Source organism: Crocuta crocuta, unplaced genomic scaffold, assembly GCF_008692635.1.
Source record: "Crocuta crocuta isolate KB4526 unplaced genomic scaffold, BGI_CrCroc_1.0 scaffold29, whole genome shotgun sequence".
In the NCBI taxonomy this organism is placed as follows: domain Eukaryota; kingdom Metazoa; phylum Chordata; class Mammalia; order Carnivora; family Hyaenidae; genus Crocuta; species Crocuta crocuta.
In genome coordinates, this window is record NW_027533280.1 from 2,792,170 (window position 1) to 2,811,318 (window position 19,149).

At 41.7% G+C, this 19,149-nt stretch overlaps 1 protein-coding gene across 5 annotated transcripts in view; it reads left to right on the top strand.

Annotated features, from left to right (window-relative positions):
* MPHOSPH9 (M-phase phosphoprotein 9) overlaps positions 1 to 19,149 on the top strand; it is a 59,244-nt gene that overhangs the window by 19,627 nt on the left and 20,468 nt on the right. For 4 of the 5 annotated variants that reach the window (XM_077747923.1, XM_077747919.1, XM_077747920.1 and 1 more), the window contains 6 exons: positions 711 to 814; positions 4,314 to 4,439; positions 4,603 to 5,060; positions 5,631 to 5,786; positions 9,369 to 9,456; positions 12,681 to 12,896. In XM_077747923.1, coding sequence (XP_077604049.1) covers positions 711 to 814; positions 4,314 to 4,439; positions 4,603 to 5,060; positions 5,631 to 5,786; positions 9,369 to 9,456; positions 12,681 to 12,896 — 1,148 coding nt within the window. The remainder of the gene's footprint in view (positions 1 to 710; positions 815 to 4,313; positions 4,440 to 4,602; positions 5,061 to 5,630; positions 5,787 to 9,368; positions 9,457 to 12,680; positions 12,897 to 19,149) is intronic. The other variant, XM_077747921.1, reaches the window with a different exon arrangement.

Sequence of the window (19,149 nt, forward strand, 5' to 3'; positions counted from 1 at the left end):
AGGGAGTCACAGACTCCGAAACAGGCTCCAGGTTCTGAGCTGGCAGTCAGCACAGAGCCCGACGCGGGGCTCGAACCCACGAACCGCGAGATCATGACCTAAGCGAAAGTCGGACGCTTAACCGACTAAGCCACCCAGGTGCCCCTAAAAACATATTTTTAAATAGTCTCTACACCCAGAATGAGGCTTGAACTCATGACCCCGAGATCGAGAGTTGCAGTCTTCTCCAACTAAGCCAGCAGGCACCCACATCTTGACCTTTACTGATATGTTTCAGGGTTTTTTAAAAAAATGTTTTATTTATTTTTGAGAGAAAGAGATAGAGACACCGTGAGCAAGGGAGGGTCAGAGAGAGAGGGAGACACAGAATCTGAAGCAGGCTCCAGGCTCTGAACTGTCAGCACAGAGCCCGACGTGGGGCTCGAACCCACAAACCGTGAGATCATGACCTGAGCCGAAGTCGGATGCTTAACCGACTGAGCCACCCAGGCGCCCGTATATTTCAGTTTTAAAAATTTCGATCTTCAAATTAGAATTCTTGCATGGTAAGGCATTTAAGAGATTTCTTTTCCCATCAAAATTCAATTTCCTGTATCTAGATAGCCAAAAACTAGTTGTATTTAATTTTCTGTAGGTAGAAGTAAGTTATTCTAGAAGGCATTTTTGTTCTCTTTCCTCAGTCTTCTCTTCTGTGTATTTGTGCACAACAGGACTGACTTACTGGAAGCTGGAGGAGAAGGACATGTATCACTCTTTGCCTGAGACTTTAGAGAAGGGATTTGCACAGTCCTCTGGAGATAGGTCACCAGGCCAGGTGAGTTAAAACACTTTGTGTGTATGTGTTTGTGTCATACAGTTATAGTTCAGTGTCCCGCTCCGTTATAAATTTTGTGTTTTTCCAATTTCTGATATACTGAAGGAAGCATGGGCTTTATTTATTTATTGTTTTATTTATCCTTGAGAAGGAGAGAGACAGAGACAGAGCGTGAGCAGGGCAGGGGCAGAGCGAGAGAGGGACACAGAATCTGAAGCAGGCTCCAGGCTCTGAGCTGTCAGCACAGAGCCTCACACAGGGCTCCAACTCACAAGCCATGAGATCATGACCTGAGCTGAAGTCGGATGCTCAACTGACTGAGCCACCCAGGTGCCCCAAAAGAAGTGTGGGCTTTAAATTGTACTTGGTTTCAAATGTGGTCTCTCATCCGTTGCCTTTGTGATCGATCATAGGAAAGTTACTTAAAAATGGAATTAAAAATGCCCGGCTAATGTGTTGTAAAATCAAATGGATGATTTTGTGCCCACCATTCTGAATATAGTAGGTCTGCAGATAACCACTTCCGCTGTTCCTACATCTGGTTTTGATTCTCCATCCTATTCTACCCTCCTGCGGATCCATTTGTACCATAATGCTGAGCATTTTAATTTGCTGTAATCATTTTCTTTGAGCACAAAATGTAAATATTTTCTTTACTTCAGAACAGTGGAATCGAACAATCCAGCATGTGTACATTCAGGTGGTGGGAAAGTAGGTTGGGGAAAGGAGAGATTACAGTGAAGGTAGCCAGGAGCTCTCTCAGCACGAGGAACCGGCGTCGTGCGGCAGTGGGGAGACAGCATAGACATTGGAGGACCAGAGAGGGGTAGAAACCAGCATGCCGTCCTTCAGGAAAGCAGCAAAAGAGAGAGACAGATAAACACCAGGAAAGGAAGGCTGGGGAGTGAGATTGCGAGGGGCCGGAAGCCGCGGTGGGCTGTGTGATTACAGAGCTCACTGTGTGTGTGATGCGATCTGCACCATCAGTAATAAGTGAATACTGTATTTTGGTGATTCTAAGATACTGACAAGTTTAAAACTTCCTGTTTCATAGTCTAACAACAACAAAAAATTATTCTCAGGCGCCTGGGTGGCGCAGCTGGCCGGGCCTCCTACTCTTGGTTTTGGCTCGGGTCGTGACCTCGTGCTTCGTGAGGGGCAGCCCCACATGAGGCTCTGTGCTGACAGCTCAGAGTCCGCTTGGGGTTCTCTCTCTCTCCCTCTCTCTCTCTCTCCCCCGCCCCTGCTCATTTGCTCACTCTTTCCTTCTCAAAAAGAAGTAAATAAACTTAAAAAAAATTATTATAAGAAAAACAAAAAGCACTGTATCAGTGCTTTCTCACAACTTAGAATTTGTATTCTATTCTTACTCAAAGAGCTCATAGACCTTGTAATCGAACATTGGTTTTTGTCATACAACTCTTATACGTACTTAAAAAGGATGATATAAGTGAAATAAATTGGTTAAAACTTTTTCGCCTCCAGAGGCTTACGCTCTCTTTCCACCTCAGTGTTGGTTTCTCTGTTTTCCACGTCCCGTCGTCCTGGAGCCATCAGGAGCTTTGGGGATTGGCTCGGGCGCAAGGCCTTGGCGCTGAGTTTTTACCGGGCCTGGTAGTTCTGTAGAACTGGCCTCCTTTCCACCCCCAGGTGGGGAAGGTTGCTAAACATCTGTGATTCACCATCCCTTACATACTGGTTCTCAGGGCTTCTGCTGCTGACACCTGTTTGGCCAATTTGGATGCCTTCGATATGTGCTTATGAGCAGGCAATGACAGTTATGTCATGAATGCTCCTTGACTGAAAGCAGTGTTAAGATGCCATTAATTACAAGAGGCGTCCTAACTTCAGAGATGTTAAAATGTGAAAGGAAACCACAGAAGTGGAAAATGGTGAGGATTGGTTCCTTACGCTACCACGAGCTCTGAATAGAGTCATTCCAGCAGTGTGCCCTGGTGGGGCTCCTCCAGGTCTGGAGCGGCAGTGGGCAGAGAGCCCCCAGGCTCAGGGCCATATCCAGAGTGCCCTGCTTGTCACAGGCTTCCAGCTTGAAAGGGGCATTTAGGTTGTTGGTGTAAAAACAGTAAAATTCCAGGGGCGCCTGGGTGGCTCAGTCAGTTAAGCGTCTGACTTCAGCTCAGGTCATGATCTCGCGGTTCATGGGTTCAAGCCCCACATCGGGCTCTGTGCTGACAGCTTGGAGCCTGGAGCCTGTTTCCGATTCTGTCTCCTCCTCTCTTTGCCCCTCCCACTCCCCTCTCTCTCACTCAGAAATAAACATTAAAAATTTTTTTAATTAAAAAAAGTAAAATTCCAGAGTAGGATTACAGAAATTGTGGCAAATTTTAAGGGTTTACATTCAGAAAATTAATGCCTTTAATGCACAAGTAAAAAGTTTGTCATATCCACAAACTAGTTACAGGGTTTATTAAAACATATTAATTCATGGTAAGCTGCAGCTTGTGTAGGGTGTGGAAATGGGACACACATTTAAAGCTATATGTGAATATATTCTTCGAGTGCTTTCAATGTATCTCTTGCTGAATCCATAACTCCGTTTAAGAGAGTTTAAATTTGAGGCCTGAGTTAAACGATACCCCATCATGCCCTACAGTAGGTCCCACTTTGAAGTGATTTGAGGCTGGGGTTTTACTATTTGGAGCTTAGCCCTCTTTGCAACATTTCCAGCATGACAAAGCCTGATTTCAAGCTGTAGGAATTAGGGTCATATGTTCTTATTTTATTAACTTAAAAGGGAGCTTATTTCCATTGGGTAACTTCTTTCTTAACACTTTTTCTTGGTCTGCCAACTCTTTTTTTTTTTTTAATGTTTTATTTATTTCTGAGAGAGAGAGACAGAGACAGAGACAGCGTGGGGGAGGGTCAGAGAAAGAGGGAGATACAGAATCCGAAACAGGCTCCAGGCTCTGAGCTAGCTGTCAGTACAGAGCCCAATACAGGGCTCGAACCTACGAACCGTGAGATCATGAGTTGAGCCGAAGTCAGATGCTTAACTGACTGAGCCACCCAGGCGCTCCTGCCAACTATTAAAAAAGTAGGAAAATAGGTAAGGAACTCCATCTCCGTATACCTGTCTCCTTGAGTCACCCAGTGTTAATCTAGCCAGAAGCCTTCTTAAAACGGATTCCTTCTTTCATCATGAAGTCTTTTCTTACCTCAAAAATTCGTTTTTATCTTGAGTAGGGGGAACTACCATGGTTTTTAATTCTTTGGAAGTATTCTGAGGCTACTGAATAACTTAGGTTCAGATTATCACCTTAATATTTATTATTAGGGGATACAATTTTTTTTTTCATTCTGAGGGAGACTCATAATTAATGGGTAATGACATCGAAACTTGTTTTATAAGTCTGACAGCCTGGAGTCTCAGTGCATTTAAAATCTTTCAGAAATCTTTTTGTGGTGCTGATCTTGATATCAGTGAACTTTTTTCATCATTGATGATACCAGTTAAATAATTTTGTTTCATATCTTTAAGTCTAATACTAGTAATGAGATGAAGCTACCATCACTGAAGGATATTTATCATAAAAAACAAAGGGAAAACAAGCAGTTACCTGAGAGGAATCTCACTTCTGCTTCCAACCCAAATCATCCACCAGAGGTAAAGTTGGCAACACCCTGCTGAATGAAAATGAAAGATGCTTCATGACTCTTAACCTTTATCTCAAGCTTTATTTTCCCTAGGAGATCTAAAGCTTACTCACTTAAAAACACACACTGAGTGCTGAGGGCAAAACCTTACTGTTGTCTGCCTTAATTTCTAGGTACTAACTCTAGATCCAACGTTACACATGAAGCCAAATCAGATTTCAGGGATTCAACCACAAGGCTTTTTGAATGCCCTCGATGACAGAATATCCTTTTCGCCAGACTCTGTTCTAGACCCCAGTATGTCTAGTCACTCTGACATAGACTCATTTTCACAAGCAAGTAATATTGCTTCTCAGTCATCTGGATTCCCAAAATATCCTTCAAATACAAAAGCGTCACCAGTGGACTCTTGGAAAAATCACGGATTCCCAAGCGACAGTAGGAGCAGCTCCGTGTTTCCGTCAGTGTGCACTACTGCTAGTAATGACATCTCGGTCAACACTGTAGACGAAGAAAACACCGTCACAGTAACTTCAGCCTCAGCCAGTCAGTCTCAGCTTCCAGCGACGGCCAACGGTGTCCCAGAATGCATTTCACTGACTTCCCTGGAAGACCCTGTGATACTTTCTAAGTATGTGTTTCAGCGCGTGGCTTGTAATGTTACTAGATTTTCTCTGATGTCTGCTTGAATGATGAAAATGATTTTTATTGACCTTCACTAATGTATAAAGTCTTAAAAAAAAAAAAGAGATACAGCATTTTTAAGGTAGAGCATCTAAAAATTAATCCACGTCTTTGTTTTTTTACTTAATTAGTTGTCAGCATGTATATTGATCTGTTATGTTTTCTGTGGGTGTCCAGAGGAAGACTATAGTTGTGCTTTCGAGAAATATAGTGTTCTTGGTTTCCCTTGTGAAGTGGAGAGTGAGGAAATTAAAAAAAAATTTTTTTTAATGTTTTATTTATTTCTGAGAGAGAGAGAGAGACTGTGTGAACAGGGGAGGGTCAGAGAGCGAGGGAGATACAGAATCTGAAACAGGCTCTAGGCTCTGAGCTATCTCTCAGCACAGAGCCCGACGTGGGGCTCGAACCCACGAACCGCGAGATCATGACCTGAGCCGAAGTTGGAGACTTAACTGACTGAGCCCCCCAGGCGCTCCGGAAATTTTTTATTAAGAAATTATTTTGCCCTCACCTACAGGATTCGGCAGAATCTGAAGGAGAAGCATGCTCGACACATAGCCGATCTTCGAGCTTATTATGAGTCAGAAATAAATACTTTGAAACAGAAATTGGAGGCAAAGGAGATTTCTGCAGTTGAAGACTGGAAGAAAACCAATCAAATTCTCGTGGACAGGTAAAACTTACACTTCAGCTATAAAGTTAGGATTTCTCCAATGGATATGTTATTTTTTCCTAAGTATATTTAATTGTGATGAAACACTTTGCAAAGATGTGCTTTAGATTTGAAATTTTTAACAGAGACCTGTTTGCCTAAGGAACTTGAACCCAGACATTCCTGAACCTGTGTAAGCAATTACCCTGTACAGACAAGTAACCAACATGGAAACACGGGGGACAGTTATGTTAAAGATACCTGTATACCTGTTTTAAGGAGAGAATCATTAACAAAATTTGATGCCTTCACTAGTATTAATAACAGCATACTTGCAACATACTTTACATTTAAATAGGATTTAAATAAGATTGAAAGCCCAGTTTGGGGCACCTGGGTGGCTCAGTCTATTAAGTGTTTGATTCTTTTTTTTTGTTGTTTTTTAAATATTTATTTTTGAGAGAGAGGGGAGTAGGGCAGAGGAGCAGAGAGAGGGGGACAGAGGACCCAAAGTGGGCGCTGAGCAGAGAGCCCGATGCAGAGCTCCAACTCCCAAACCGTGAGATCATGACCAGACGCTTAACTAACTGAGCGACCCATGCAACACCCCCCTTTAAAAAATTTTAAATTTATTTTGAGAGAGAGAGAGCAGGGGAGGAAAAGAGAGAGGGGGAGATAGAATCCCAAGCAGGCTCTGTGCTGTCAGTGCACTTAACTAACTGAGCCAGCCAGGCGCCCCAAGTGTCCAGCTCTTGATTTTAGCTCAGGCCGTGATCTCACATGATCTCTCCCATATTAGACTCTGCGCTGACAGTGTGGAGCCTGCTTGGGATCCTCTTCCTCCCCCTTTCTCTCTCTCTGCCCCTCCCTCATTTGCACTCTCTCTGTCTCTCAAAAATAAACAAACATTAAAAAACAACAACAACTCCTTAGGTCAGTATAGCAGCAAAGTATTGTTTTTTAAGGCAAAAAAAGACAAAGCCCCTTGAAAAAAGATTAGGAGGGAACTGAAATCTTTGGGTCCAGTTAATAGTTTAACTTGAAGAATTGTAGGAAAACTAGCCTTTATATTGGTTTGTGGTTGCTGTGTAGTTAACGTGCTGTCAACTACCTGAGTGTTACTACAGCTCTGTTGTGCTGCTGGGGGTGGGGCTGGAGGTGGGATTGAGGGTGGGACTGGGAGTGCCGTGGTCGAGGGCAGTAATATGAAAACAGCCAGGGATAGGTTGTCTGGGATAAAAGGAAAAGAGTAGATAGCAGGCTAGGGGAAGGTGGTTCTCGTTTTGTTGTTGTTGTTGTTTGTTTGTTTTTAAGAAGTCAAAGATGACTGTAGGTCCTTCCTGGGGAAAATGAGTATGAAAGAAGCCAGTAGACCTCGTTGGGTTAAAGATAGGCCACCAGAGAAGGCACCTAGGAAATGATAGCTGATTAACGCACTTGTCTGTCTAGAAGCTGCTGGAGCCATAGAGTGGTGAGGCAGTGTGGGTAGGACAGATCGGAAGTCAGGGTTTGAGTAAATGGCTGTGTCCTAACAGGGACAGCAGCAGTCAGGGCACTGGGGTGGGCCGAAGGACAGCATGCAAATGCATAGCAGTGGTTGCAGGCATCCAGAACTGGAGAAATGATTCATCAAAGATGAAAACCAAGTTTAAGTTGTCAGCATACACATCAGGGTTTTTCAGACCTGAAGTTAAAATAGAAGAACCCCCCTGGACCTGCCGATGGGGCCACGGACTCTTCTCCTGTAGACAGGGCCACGGACACTTCTCTTGTACATGGGGCCACGGACTCTTCTCCTATAGACGGGGCCGCGGACACTTCTCTTGTACATGGGCCACGGACTCTTCTCCTGTAGACATGGCCACGGACACTTCTCTTGTACATGGAGCCATGGACACTCCTGTAGACGGGGCCACGGACACTTCTCTTGTATATGGGGCCACGGACTCTTCTGTAGACAGGACCACAGACACTTCTTTTATAGATAGGGCCACGGACACTTCTCTTGTATATGGGGCCACGGACTCTTCTGTAGACAGGACCACAGACACTTCTTTTATAGATAGGGCCACGGACACTTCTCCTGTAGACGGGGTCATGGACAGTTCTCTTGTAGATGGGGTCATGGACACTTCTGTAGACGGGATCACGGACACTTCTTTTGTACATGGGGCCACAGACTCTTCTCTTGTACATGGGGCCACGGACACTTCTCTTGAGGGCCAGCTGCAATGTCAGATTGCTGTGTGACACAATCTTCTGCCAGACTCAGTGTGGGAATTAAAACAGAAATAGAGTTAACACACCTACACTTGACTATTTAGTGCTCTTTCTTTCTAGAATGGTTTAATCCATATTTCATTTCTACGTGGCATCAATGCACAGTGGTTAGGAACGTGACCTCTGGAGCCAGACTGCTGGGTTTAGAAGTGATGTGATATAATGTGTAATATGATGGCTTATAACCCAAGAGGAATTCAGCTTCATTTTGTTTTCTCATCTGTAAAATGCTAATGATGACAGTCCTAACTCAGGATTGTGAGGATGAATGTAAGTGCTTAACATGGACTTGACATGTAATGAATGCCAAATAAATATTGTTTTGTACTCATGAACATGGAGTCACAATGATAACCGAATTCTTCTGTGTTTTTTACGATTTTAAGGTTATGTGATGATTAACTTTATGAAGAAGGTCTTTAATTATAAGAATACATTCATGCTCATGTGGAAAAGTGCAGAGGGATACAATATGAAAAGTCTCCCTACCCGACCTCTAAGTTTCCAGACTTAAGTTTTATTTCCTAGAATTCACAATACACATATTTATGTGTAGTTTTTTTTTCGTAACAAAGATCAAGCAGTTTATGCATTCTTTTATATCTTGTATTTTTAAATTAAAATTTTATTTTTTAGTTTAAAATATAAATAACAATTTACCATGTTAACCATTTTGCTGGTATAAAGTACATTCATGTTCTTGGGCAACTATCAGCACCATCCATCTCGCAACTTGAACTTTCCATCTTGCAACCCTGATCCCCTGTACCCATTAAACAACAAGTCTCTACTCCCAGCACCCCCACCCTCTAGTACCCACCATCCTACTTTCTGTCTATGAATTTAACGCCTCAGATGAACTTGGGTACAAGTGGAAGCAAACTTCTGTGTCTGGCTTACTTCATTGAGCATAATGCCCTCACGGTTCATCCACATCATAGCAGGCTTTGGACAGCCATCCTTTTTAAGGCCGAATCCTATTCCACTGCATGGATAGACCACATTTCGTTTGTCCATTCAGCTCTCAGGGACACTTGGCTTGCTTCCTCTTTTGGCTAGTGTGCATATTGCTGTCAACATGGGTGTACAAATGTCTTTCGTAGTTTTCCTTTTTCACTTACCTATTAGAGATCTTTTCATATTATAATCTCTGGAAAATGATATCAGGTTTATTGGGATGTATTTTATGAAAATGGCACCCTGAGTGTTCACTAACATTGGAGGATTTGTTTTGTATTATGTATTGGAGAATTGGATTTATAGAATACTTCTAAGGGAAAGGATTTTATCTGCTAATGTTTCTTTTCAACTTATGGTTTTTAGATGTGGCCAATTAGATAGTGCTCTGAATGAAGCAACTAGTCGTGTGAGAGCACTTGAAAATAAGAACAATTTGCTGGAAATAGAAGTCGTAAGTACTCTTTTGTTGTTGAGTGGCTTAATGTTAAGAATGTAAGCCTTTTTATTAACTGAACTTTAGAGACAAACTAATAGTTTTATGAAAACATTGGCTATGTGTTTTTAATCTTTAGGTTGTCTTAAGTAAGTTTATATTTTGAATGCTACTGGCTTCATAGGATAAGATACTTTTACCCTTTAAAGTTTTTATTATTATTATTATTTTTTAATGTTTTTATTTATTTCTGAGAGAGAGAGAGAGACAGCATGAGCAGGGGAGGGTCAGAGAGAGAGGGAGACACAGAATCTGAAACAGGCTCCAGGCTCTGAGCTAGCCATCAGCACAGAGCCCGACGCGGGGCTCGAACCCACGAACCGCAATATCATGACCTGAGCTGAAGTCAGACACTTAACCTACTGAGCCACCAGGCGTCCCAAGGTTTTTATTATTTTTATTGAGGTATAATTTGTATATAATGAAACCCACTCTCTGAAAGTGTACAATTCTGTGGTTTTTAGTATATTTGCAAACTTGTGCAAGCATCACTACAGTCAGTTGTAGAATATTTTCTCACTCAAGGGGTGCCTGGGTGGCTCAGTCAGTTAAGCGTCCGACTTCAGCTCAGGTCATGATCTCACGGTTTGTGGGTTTGAGCCCCATGTCAGGCTCTGTGCTGACAGCTAGCTCAGAATATTTTCTCACTCAGAAAGAAGCCCCAGGGGCACCTGGATGGCTCAGTTGGTTGAGTGTCTGACTCTTGATTTCGGCTCAGGTCATGATCTCAAGGTTCATGAGATCGAGCTCCACACCAGGCTCTGGTGCTGGCAGCAGAATTCTCTCTCCCACTTCCTGCCCTTCCCCGGCTCACTCTCTCCTCCTCTCTCTGTCTCACAAATAAATAAAAGAACATTAAAAACATAAATAAATAAATAAAAAGAAACTCTGAAACCGTTAACCATCAGCCTTTCCCTCCTCACCCCAAAATCCCTTGTTTCCAGCCCTGAGCAAGCACTATCCTACTTTCTGTGCTTTGGATTTGCCTATTCTGGACATTGGTATAAATGGAATCATATATATGTGACCTTTTGTGTCCAGCTTCTTCCACTTAGGATTGTTTTCAAGATTTATCCATGCTGTAGCATGGATATGTATTTCATTGTTTTTTATGGTTGAATAATACTCTGTTGTGGATAGACCATGTTTATTCATTCATTAGGTGATGGATGTTTGTGTTGTTTTGATTTTTTGACTATTATTACTTGAATATTTGTATACAAGATTTTATGTGGACTTAGGTTTTAAATTTTCTTGGATGTATAACTAGGAATACATAAACTTAAAAATTAAATTTTTTTTTTAATGTTTTATATATTTCTAGGAGAGAGAGAGAGACAGCGTGAGCAGGGGAGGGTCAGAGAGAGAGGGAGTCACAGACTGAAACAGGCTCCAGGCTCTGAGCTGGCAGTCAGCACAGAGCCCGACGCGGGGCTCGAACCCACGAACCGCGAGATCATGACCTAAGCGAAAGTCAGATGCTTAACCGACTAAGCCACCCAGGCGCCCCAAAAATTAAATTTTTTTTAATGTTTATTTTTAAGAGAGACAGATAGATGTGAACAGAGGAGGGGCAGAGAGAGAGGGAGACACAGAATCTAAAACAGGCTCCAGGCTCTGAGCTGTCAGCACAGAGTCCTATGAGGGACTCAGACTTGGGAACTATGAGATCATGACCTGAGCTGAAGTCAGATGCTTAATATTTTAATATTTTAAAATACTTTTTCATGTGTTAACAAGTTTTATTCTTCTATGTGAAATCTTGTTAGTAACATTTTGATGGAAAATGCCAGTTATGTTCTGTGAACTATTTCTTTGTCTTTCTTTGATCTTTTTTTTTTTTTAAGTTGTCTTTGTCTCCTAAACTGTGAACTTCTCAAAGTCAGGGACTGGTCTTTCTTGCTAATCTTCTATTTCTTGTACCCTAGTGCCTGGTACCTAGTGGATATTCAAGAAATGGTTGTTGAATGAACATTAACATTGAGATGTGTTTTGAATGTTTTATTTTCGTAGTAAGTAAGAGAATAGGGTAAGAAATGCTTGATTTTTCCTAAATATTAATGTGGGGCAACAGACTCCAGCTGCCCTTTCAAAATCATTTTCTTAATAGCCATGGTTATTTTTTTCATTAAAGTGACCTACAGGTGAGTCCAGCAGTACAATGCCAGAAATGGTTTTCTGTCTGTATTTCATGACAGTCTCATGAAGCTATTATTGATTGAATATTTTTTTTTAGAAAATTTTTAAAGTTTTATTTATTTTGAGAGAGACAGAGATAGCACAAGCAATGGAGGGGCCGAGAGAAAGAGACAGAGAATCCCAAGCAGGCTCTATGCTGCTAGCACAGAGTCAGACGTGGGGCTTGAACCCCCCTCATGGACCGTGAGACTATGACTTGAGCTTAGGCCAATAGTCTGATGCTAATTAATTAATTAATTATTTTAATGTTTATTTATTTAAAATTTTTTTAATGTTTTATTTATTTTTTTGAGAGAGAGAGAGACAGACAGCATGAGCAGGGGAGGGTCAGAGAGAGAGGGAGACAGAATCAGAAGCAGGTTCCAGGCTCTGAGCTAGCTGTCAGCACAGAGCCCAATGCAGGGCTTGAACCCACGAACTGTGAGATCATGACCTGAGCTGAAGTCGGACCCTTAACCGACTGAGCCACCCAGGCACCCCAATGTTTATTTATTTTTGAGAGAGAGACACAGAGCATGAGCAGGGGAGGGCACAGAGAGAGAGGGAGACCCAGAATCCAAAGCAGGCTGCAGGCTCTGAGCTGTCAACACAGAGCTTGATGTGGGGCCCAAACCCACGAACCACGAGATCATGACCAGAGCCAAAGTTGGACGCTTATCCAACTGAGCCACCCAGGTGCCCCTATCGATTTTATTTTTGAGTAATCTCTATACCCAATATGAGCCTTGAACGTATCCTGTGAGAGCAAGTTTCACACACTCCACTGACTGAACAAGCTGGGTGCCCCTGAAGCTGTTACTTTAGCAGAATAATCCTTTTTAGTCTCTATCTGAAGACATATTTAAATATTAAGTTTGTTGATTTCCATTTTTAGGTTTTATTTTATTACTTTTCTTTTAGAGTTTGATGTCCACAATTTATTAGCTGCTATTGAAATGTCTATTTTTTAAAAACAATTTATGATCCTTGTATTTATTTTGTAGAGTGATTTCAGAGAACGCTTCAATGCAGCCAGCAATGCTTCCAAAATTTTGCAGGAACGGATTGAGGAAATGAGAACAAGTAATAAAGAAAAAGACAATACCATCATTCGACTAAAGTCTCGGCTGCAGGATTTAGAAGAAGCCTTTGAGAATGCTTACAAACTCTCAGATGATAAAGAAGCAAGACTGAAACAAGAAAACAAAATGTTTCAAGATGTAAGTGACAAATAATGGAAACCTACCTGCGACAGGGCTGGCTAAAAGTTGTTTTAGATGTTAAACTCTTACAGTATTTATTTAAAAAAATTTTTTTTCCAAGTTTTTTTTTTTTTTTTTACATAACTTTGCTGTAGCTGCAAATATAGATTCTCCCGATTGAGTCTATTAGGTCTTATCTTGAAGTACAAAGTCAGAGCTTCCAGAGCTGTGGTGTTTCCCTCACACTTTTTGCCTCTAGCGGGTCAACTTTTGAGCTATCATAAATCAGGTCTGTGTGGCTGGATGGATAAAATAAACTAGATTTAGAATTTTTCCACTCTGCTGTAATGTCGCTTAAAGTTTGAATTTGTATAACATTGAAACTGCATTAGGTTTTGGGTTGGGTATTTTTTTCCCTAGGTTTGTCCTAATAACCTTTGTCATGGTACGTAAAGAAATCTGAAAGTACTTCAGCTGTTGCATTAGATTGTTGTTACTTTGATTTTTTTAATATTTATTTTTAGGAAGATATAATACATGTAAATATATTTTTTTAATTTTTATTTATTTTTGAGAGAGCATGAGTGGGAGAGGGGCAGAGAGAGAGGGAGTATACAGTCACACTTTTTAAAAAAATACTTTAGGGGGTACCTGGGTGGCTCAGTCAGTTAAGTATCTGACTTTGGCTCAGGTCTTGATCTCACAGTTCGTGGGTTCGAGCCCTGCTTTGGGCTCTGTGCTGACAGCTCAGAGCCTGGAGCCTGCTTCGGATTCTGTTCTCCCTCTTTCTCCGCCCCACCCCCCTTTCATTCTCAAAAATAAACCCTAAAAAAAAAAGATAAAAAAAAAAATACTTTAGGGGTGCCTGGGTGGCTCAGTTAGTTAAGTATCAGACTTTGGCTCAGGTCATGATTTCATGGTTCATGAGTTCAAGTCCCACGTTGGGCTCTGTGCTGATGGCTCAGAGCCTTGATTCTGCTTCGGATTCTGGATCTCCCTCTCTCTCTCTGCCCTGCCTCCGCTTGCACTGTATCCTCTCTGTGTCTCTCAAAAATGAATAAATGTTAAAAAAAAAAAAGACTTTATTTTTTTACAACACTTTCAGATTTACAGAAAAACTGAGAAGATAGTGTCGCATTCCCATATGCCCTGCACAGTTCTGTTATTAACATCTCACATTAGCATGTTATGTTTGCAGCAGTTAATGAGCCAATATTGATACATTATTGTTAAGTAAATTCCATAGCTTTTTCAGATTTCGTTTGTTTTTACCTAGTGTTCTCTCTCTGTCCCAGGTCCCGGAGTACATTTAGGTGTCCTGATGCTTCCTCAGGCTCCTTTCGCCTCTGACAGTTTCTCAGACTTTCCTTGTTTTTGATGACCTAGACAGTTTTGAGGAGGCCTGGGCAGGGATTTTGTTGGACGTCCAATGGTATTAGTCTGATGTTTCTCCCATGGCTAGACTGTAGTTATGGAATATTGGGAGGAAGACCACTGAGGGAAAGGGCCATTTTCAGCGCATGATATCACTAAGCCCGTGTATTTCATTCTCTGCCAGTCAGGTTTCAGGAGAGAGTGGATATAAACACTCTGTTCACTATGTCATACTTGATTAGAACTTCACATGGTTTTGGTTATTACTGTTCTTTTTAAAATGTTTGTTTATTTATTTATTTATTTATTTATTTATTTATTTTGGGAGAGAGAGACTGCAAGCAGGAGAGGGGCAGGGGGTGGGGGAGACGGAATCCGAGGCAGGCTCCATGCTGTCAGCCACGGAGCCTGATGCAGGGCTTGAACCCACAAATTCATGAACCATGAGATCATGACATGAGTGGTAATCAAGAGTCGGATGATTAACCAACCGAGACACCCAGGTGCCCCTGGTTATTACTGTTCTTACTCATGTGTATTAACAGTATAATTTTTGTATGTGAGTACTTGATGGAATCCTGGGTTTTAAAACTTCTTGCACCGTTTACTTTGCCTTATATCAGACTTACAGAACGTAGCAAAAATTGTATAAGAGCTTTGCAGATACCTTTCACATTGATTCTAAATCTTAACATTTGACCTTACGTGCTTTAGCATTCTGTCAGCGGCCGCATGTGGCTGTGGCTGCCCCATTGGGCAGTGCAGGTAGAGGACACCCCAGTGCTGCAGAAAGTTCTGTTGGGCAGCACTGTTGTAGAATGTTCTTCATTGTGGGTTTATATTTTGCAGTCAGATTCAGGTTGTTGTAATGCACAGGAGTGAAGGGAGCTGAGCCCTTAGCATATCCTTTCGGGAGGCCCATGTTCCCTTTGTGGTGTTAACGCTCATCTCTGGGGTAAGGTGCTATTTGCCTGGTGTCTCCACTCTAAAGTGATAATTCCCCACTTGGAATTAATAAGTTTTAGGGGATATTTTAAGACTTTGTAAGTTACTGTCTTCTCATCAGACTTTGACCGCTAGCTTTAGCATCAACTGAGGAGTCTTTCCTGAAACAAGCAATTACCGTGATGGTTGCCAAATGGTGGTTTTTCTGTTACCCTTGTACATTTTTCTGAAAGGAGGACCTCTCTGCTCTCCTTTGTTTATTTATGTCAGCGTGGATTCATGGATTCTTATTTTATTCAGTGAGTTACAGTTCTTTTTGTCGTCGTTATGGCTGTTATTTTGTTGCTTGCTCTGTCCTCCTTTTGGCTAGTGGGGCAGCGTCTGGCTGGCGGGCTCCTGTGTCCTTCTGGTGCGTTTCTGTCATTCTCTGAGCACATGCACGCTTCCTGGCACAGCAAGATATTCCAAGCTCATCTTGTACTTTCCCAGTCCGAGCCCTAAATCACTCATGTTTCCAAGGAGCCCTGGTTCCTTTAAGTATGAAATGATATTTAGAAACGAAGATCTAGTACGAGGCATGTTCATTGGTACTGCAGCGGGGGCGGGCATTGTTTTTAATGATTCAAAAACCTACCACAATTATGTTGGAGTGGCTGTGAAGCAGCAAAGGATCACTGGAATGTTGTTTTGAATTAAAATTATACTAATGTTGCCAGTGATGACACCTTCTTTGTTTGCATTTGTTATATCACTGTATGTTAAGCCTAGGGGAACACACAGAGTAATATATAGAACGTCCACACCAGCTGCCTGCAGATACAATTGAAATACCCCATTCCTTTCTCTTCTACCTGCTATGCTGGATTCGCTCTTGGTTTTCCCCACGCATTTCTTTCTACTTTTGCTCCAAACCATGTGTCTATAAACAGTATATAGTAATGTTTATGATCCATGTATGAATTGTATTGTACCACCTATACCTTGCAGCAGCCTGTTTTGTTTTTTTATTTTTATGTAGGCTCCACGCCCAGCGTGGGGCTTGAACTCACATCTCTGAGGTCAAGATTTGCATGTTCTACTGAGTGAGCCAGCCACGTACCCCCTCCTGCAACCTGTTTTTTTGCAGCATTGCTTCTGAGATTTACCATGCTGATACATGCAGCTTTTATTTATTTTTATTTTAAACATATTTTAAATATTACAAGTATATAAAAAGAAAAATATACACGTGGACCAGCCACTCATCTTCGGATTTAAAATACCACAGATATAATTGAAGTCCCCCCATGCACCCATTTCTGATCACCCCTGCCTTCTTAGGAGTGACTGATGTGAATAGTGGGAATATCTTCCCATGTCTGTATTCGTATCATTACATGTGTGTATGCTTCTCCGTGTTATTTAGCATATCATAGAGCTTTTTATAAATGTTATTACGCTATATTCACTACTGTGCAACTTTTTTCATTTGTAAGATTTATTCAAGCAGATGTGTTAGCACTGGGTCATTTGTTCTCATTGTTGTGTAGCCTTCCACTCTGTGATTCTTTCACAATTTATTTTCCTGTTACCAATTTCTTTTTATTGCCATTAAGAGCAACAGTGCCATGAGCATTCCTAAACATGTCTCCTTACGCAAACCTGTGCAAGTACCTCTTGGGTATTGTTTCAATTACCAGAGCTTTAACCCAGGTGAGCCCCAAATTGGACATATTCTGGTCATGGACTCAGTAGTCTGGGAACTTGGACTGGATATAGCAGGGATAGCTTGTCTCTTCTCTGCAGCATCCTGGACCTGAGCTGGAAATTCTTTTCTTAAAAAAAATTTATTTTAGGGATGCCTGGGTGGCTCAGTTGGTTGAGTGTCTGACTTGAACTCAGGTCATGATCTCGTGGTCCGTGAGTTTTGAGTCCTGCATCGGGCTCTGTGCTGACATCTCAGAGCCTGGAGCCTGTTTCGGATTCTGTGTCTTCCTCTCTCTCTGTCTCTCTCTCACTCACACTCTGTCTCTTAAAAATGAATAAATGTTTAAAAATTAAAAAAAAATCTTTAATTGAATTAAAATGAAAATACAACATATACTTAAAATTTTTTTTTAATTTTGAGAGACAGTGCAAGCAGGGGAGGGGCAGAGAGAGAGGGAGACACAGAATCTGAAGCAGGCTCCAGGCTCTGAGCTGTCAGCACAGAGCCTGATGTGGGGCTCGAACTCACAAACCGTGAGATCATGACCTGACTGAGCCACCCAGGCGCCACAGTATTTCTAAATAAAGTGCTTATGTTATTTCTTGAAATTTTATTTTTTATTTTTACTTTTGTTTTAAACTTTTTAAAAATGTTTATTTTGAGAGAGAGAGCACTCGGGAGGGGCAGAGAGAGAGAGAGAGGAGAGCAAGAATCCCAAGCAGGCTCCACGCTATCCGCACAGAGCCTGACATAGAGAACTGTGTCTCACGGATGGTGAGATCATGACCTGAACTGAAATCCAGAGTCATACCCTTAACCGACTGAGCCACCCAGGTGCCCCCACTTTTTTTTAGAGTAAGCTCAACACCCAAAGTGGGACTTGAGCTCATGACCCTGAGATCAGGAGTTGCATGCTCCAGGGATTGAGCCAGCCAGATACCCCTATTTCTTGAATTTTTAACATTATCCATAATCATTTTGGATGAAGATTTAGATCTTTCACATGTCATTTGGCTAGAGTATAGAATTCTGGTATATTTTCTTATCAGATTTTTTTTTGAGTTTATTTATTTTTGTGAAAGAGGGAAAACACAAGCAAGGGAGGGGCAGAGAGAAAGGGTGACACAGAATTTGAAGCAGGCTCCAGGCTCCGAGCTGTCAGCACAGAACCTGACTTGGGGCTTGAAAACATGAACCATGAGATCATGATCTAGCCAAAGTTGGACGTTTAACTGACTGAGCCACCCAGGTGCCCCTGGGTTGATTTTCTAAGACTTATTTATGCTTTACTTTCCATCATGGTCTCTGTGTTCACTATCTTCTGGTCTTAGTATTAAATTTATTTTCTCTCTCATTTTTCATTTCTAAGAGCTGTTTCTTGTTCTCTTGTGGCTAGTTTTTCATTGCTCTCTGGTCTTGTTTTATGAATAGAGCTGTAATTTCTCTGAGGATATTAATAATAGCTTTCTTTTAATACTTCTTTAGTTTTATTACTTCTTCCAAGTTAACCTTTCATTTTTAAATCAGCTTCTTATTGAATGTTTCTGCTTTTTTTATTTTCTTAAATATTGGTTCTTTTACTGTAGACTCACATTTAAGAGAGAGGCAGTCAAAAGCCATTTGGAGATTGTGTGTGTACAAATGTGACTTACTTCCTGGTAGCCTTTACTTACCAGCAACCATGGAGTGATTATGTAGGGGTCTTTTTTCTGGGATTGTTTGGTTTTCCCAAGGAAGAGTCTCCCAGTCTCTTGTCTGGGACCTTTCACCCAGGATCTGGTGGCAGTGAGGGATGGGGAGCCAAGTTGGGTTTTGTTGTTGTTGTTGTTGTTTTTGAAAAACTTTTCCATCTTCTCCTTATCCCTTTGCTTCCTCCACCTGCTACATTTGGGTTTCCAAAGTTGCATTTGTGTCTCATTCTCATTCACTGAGTCCTGTTGTCTGGCAGGGCAGTCCGCTGCTGTATAGGATGGGGGAGGGTCCTGGACTCAACTTTATTTATTTTTAATTTTTAAAAATTTTACTTATTTTTTTAATGTTTATTTTTGAAGGAGAGAGAGGGAGAGAGACAGAGTGTGAACAGGGGAGGGGCAGAAAGAGGGAGGCACAGAATCCAAAGCAGGCTCTAGACAGGGTGGAAGCACAGGCTGACCAGAACTGGCTAAAAGTCCTAAAGTTGAGTGGTTAGATGGGGTGCCTGGGTGGTTCAGTCGGATGAGTGTCTGACCAGCTAAGGTCATGATCTTACGGCTTGTGAGTGACAAC